This window comes from Colobus angolensis, unplaced genomic scaffold, assembly GCF_000951035.1.
Source record: "Colobus angolensis palliatus isolate OR3802 unplaced genomic scaffold, Cang.pa_1.0 Scaffold83, whole genome shotgun sequence".
Classification (NCBI taxonomy): Eukaryota; Metazoa; Chordata; class Mammalia; order Primates; family Cercopithecidae; genus Colobus; species Colobus angolensis.
This window is the reverse complement of record NW_012122154.1, coordinates 1,647,790-1,651,598: the sequence shown is the minus strand read 5'-3', so window position 1 is coordinate 1,651,598 and position 3,809 is coordinate 1,647,790. Positions and strand designations below refer to the sequence as shown.

Genomic DNA, 3,809 nt, shown 5'->3' with positions numbered 1-3,809 from the left:
GGGTTTCTCCATGTTGGTCAGGCTGGTCTCGAACTCCTCACCTCGTGATCTGCCTGCCTCGGCCTCCCAAAGTGCTGGGATTACAGGCTAGAGCCACCACGCCCAACAGGACCCAGTTTCATCCGGCCCAAGCATTCTGGTGGGCTTCAGTGCCTGCAGGCTGCGGGAAGGCACCCTGGCAGCTGCCTGGCTTCACCCCGTATTTGAGCCCCTTTATGACAATGCTGCTTTCAGCCCCGTCAGTCCCTGATCTGTTCTTGTTACTTTTCTTCTCTAAATTATAAACCCACGTCCTCGGCTGGGCACAGTGGCTCACACCTGTAATCCCAGCACTTTGGGAGGCCGAGGCAGGTGGATCATCTGAGGTCAGGAGTTCAAAACCAGTGTGGCCAACATGCTTAAACCCTGTCTATACTAAAAACACAAAAATTAAGTTGGGCATGGTGGCGGGCACCTGTAATCCCAGCTACTCAGGAGGCTGAGGCAGGAGAATCACTTGAACCCAGGAGGCGGAGGTTGCAGTGAGCCAAGATTTCGTCACTGCACTCCAGCTTGGGCGACTGAGCGAGACTCTGTCTCAAAACAAATAAAAAATAAAAAAATGAACCCATGTCCTCAATACCAACATCTCCCATCTCAATCATGCCTTCCAGTAGGATTTAGGAGGACTGGTAATCAGCCCCACTGTTTCCTGAACTCTATCATCTTAGGCAAGTCACTTAACCCCAGGCCTCAGTTTCCTCATCTGTAAAATGAGGATAACAGTCACTACCTTAAAGGGCTATAAAAATCAAATGAATTAATATCCATGAAATGCTGAGAGGAGTGACAGTGCAGTGCACAATCAGTAAATTGAGGCTAGGATCCCATGCCCGGCCTGATCCTCTCTCTGAACGCCTGTAAGGTCATGTGGTAAGACAAAGCTGTAATCATTGGGTTTCTGTTTCCTACGAGAATATGCGCTCCAAGAGAATACAGCTTCCTTCTGTGCCCATAATACTTTACCTAGTGTCTAGCATATAGAAGGTGTTCAAAGGTGGCTGGGTGCAGTGGCTCACGCATGTAATCCCAGCACTTTGGGAGGTGAAGGTGGGCGAAGCACTTGAGGTCAGGAGTTCAAGACCAGCCATGGCCAACATGGTGAAATCCCATTTCTAGTAAAAATACAAAAATGAGCCAGGCATGGTGGCAGGCACCTATAGTCTCAGCTACTCAGGAGGCTGAGGCAGAAGAATCACTTGAACCTGGGAAGTGGAAGTTGCAGTAAGCCAAGATTACGCCACTGCACTCTAGCCTGGGTGACAGAGCGCGACTCTGTCTCACAAAAAAAAAAAAAAAAAAAAGAGAATGTGTTCAAAGTGTTCAAAGGCATTTGTTAACGGGCATTCAAAGAGAAGAAAGCCATGAAGAGAAGCAGCCCTGGTCCTCTACCCACCTTGTCATTCAGGAAGCCAATCTTGAGAATGTTCTGCACACCAGGAACCCCATCGGCCATGGTGAGGTCCCCGATGGAGTCTCCCAGCAGGATGACATTGGTTTTGCCCTCAAGTTGCTGGAAGTAACCAGAGTTCTCACACACGGAGCTGTTCTTGTTGTATGTGTGTATGAGCTGGCCCTTAAATCCCTGGAGAAAACCCTAAATAACGAAGACAAGAGACAGATGGAAGGGCTGCAGGGACCCATGTGGCATCAGCTCTCCACTGTCTCTGTCACAGAGAAAAGGGAATCCCAAAAGTGATAGATAATGCCAAAACTTCACTGTAGCCTAAACTAGGTCCCCTGGGCCAGACTTGGCCTGCTTTTGTAAATAAAGCTGTATTGGGATACAGCCAAACTCCTTTGTTTACATGATGCCTATGGCTGCTTTTTTGTGCTATAAAGGCAAAGTTGGGCAGTTGCAACAGTGATGCCACGGCCCACAAAGGCTAAATATTGACAACAGGGGTAACTCCTAGTTTAAATGAACAGGAGCCACCCAATATCGCAGATCATCTGTTCTAGTGGATGCACGAAGCTGTGATATAAATGCCGCTCAGGTTACACGTGTGCTAATGCTCAGCGGCGGGCCACCTCCTCACTGCAGGTCAATGTGATAAAAATTCCAACCATCAGTTTTACAGGGAAAAGAGTCAGAACGTGGATGAGTTGGAGCAGCCCACCTCCAGCTTGGGAAAAACAAATCAAAGCCCATGCCCTGCAGGACCCAGGATGGCACATAACACATGACAGTGACATGGGGCAGGGCAGGCCCATAAATTAGGTACCCCAGGGCAGAGAGTTGACTGTCAGGCAAACATCAAAGAGAGAGGATCCTTTGAAAGTTTTTTGTTTTTGTTTTTTTCTGAATACAGTCTTGCTCTGTTGCCCAGGCTGGAGTGCAGTGGTATGATCTTGGCTCACTGCAACCTCTGCCTCCTGGGTTCAGGTGATTCTCCTGCCTCAGCCTCCCAAGTAGCTGAGATTACAGCTGCACACCTCCACACCCGGCTTATTTTTGTATTTTTAGGAGAAACGGAGTTTCACCATGTTGGCCAGGCTGGTCTCAAACTCCTGACCTCAAGTAATCTGCCTGCCTCGGCCTCCCAAAGTGCTGGGAATACAGGTCTGAGCCACAGCGCCTGGCCAAAAAGTAACCCATAAACAACTGCAAGAGGGTGAAGAAGCCAGTGTGGCTTACCTCCCCTTCTTCCCCAGGTTAGGGTTCATGCAGAGTTAACCGCCCTGGCTGGTGGTCCCCACCCCTCGTCCTTTCCCAGCCCAAACAAGACTTGGCTCACATCTTCATTAAAATCCATGTAGTTAGACACGATGTGGATGTTGGGGTGGAAAACTTTCATCTGTCGGATAATTTCTTCCAGGATATCACCAATGCCCGCAGAAAAGATGAAAAGGGGAATATTGTTACGGTAGAGTGTGTTGAAGAAGGTCTTGTATCCCTCCCTGAAAAGAGATCAGGGAATTCTGAAATGGCACTGCCTCTACTGCTGTTCTTTGTTTCCTAGGTGGGTTATTTGTTTTTTGGGTTTTTTTGTGAGACAGGGTCTTGCTCTGTTGCCCAGGCTGGAGTGCAGTGGCACAATCACAGTTCACTGTGACCTCAACCTCCTGGGTTCAGGTGATCCACCTGCCTCAACCTCCCAAGTAGCTGAGACCACAGGTGTGCGCCACCACACCTGGCTAATTTTTTTATGTTTTGTAAAGATGGGGTTTTCCTATGTTGCCCAGGCTGGTCTCGAACTCCTGGGCTCAAGCAACCCATCCACCTAGACCTCCCAAAGTGCTGGGAGATCACGCCATTGCACTCCAGCCTGGGCAAGAGAATGAGACTCCAGCTCAAAAAATAAATAAATAAAATAAAATACAGCATACGATATATTCAATAAGTGGCTAAAGGGTGCTAATCCTAAGTGTTCGGCTCAGTTAATTTTGACATACGTATACACCCATGTAACCAACTAGCTTGAGGCTCCCTCGTGATCTCTCCCAGTCAATATCATCCCTCTCATTGATTAGCTTTGCCTGTCCTTGAACTTCATATAAATGGACTCATACACAATGTACTCTTTTGTGCCTGACTTATTTTGTTCAATATAATGCTATGTAGTTTATCTGTATTTTGCATGTAATAAGTTTATTCTCTGTCACTGCTATGCAGCATTATTCCACCATATAAATATACCACAATTTATCTACCCAGCTTCTTCTTGACAGTTGAGAGATTTCCAGATTTCAGCTGTTATGGATACAGCTGCCATGAATACCCTGTGCATATCTTTTTTTTTTTTTTTTTTGAGACGGAGTCTTGCTCT

At 47.4% G+C, this 3,809-nt stretch overlaps 1 protein-coding gene across 4 annotated transcripts in view; it reads right to left on the bottom strand.

Moving 5' to 3' along the window:
- NT5C3B (5'-nucleotidase, cytosolic IIIB) overlaps positions 1 to 3,809 on the bottom strand; it is a 16,750-nt gene that overhangs the window by 1,836 nt on the left and 11,105 nt on the right. For 3 of the 4 annotated variants that reach the window (XM_011929750.1, XM_011929749.1, XM_011929751.1), the window contains 2 exons: positions 2,778 to 2,940; positions 1,436 to 1,636 (listed from right to left, as the gene is read on the bottom strand). In XM_011929750.1, coding sequence (XP_011785140.1) covers positions 1,436 to 1,636; positions 2,778 to 2,940 — 364 coding nt within the window. Of the gene's footprint in view, positions 1 to 1,431; positions 1,637 to 2,777; positions 2,941 to 3,809 lie in introns of all 4 variants that reach the window. The other variant, XM_011929752.1, reaches the window with a different exon arrangement.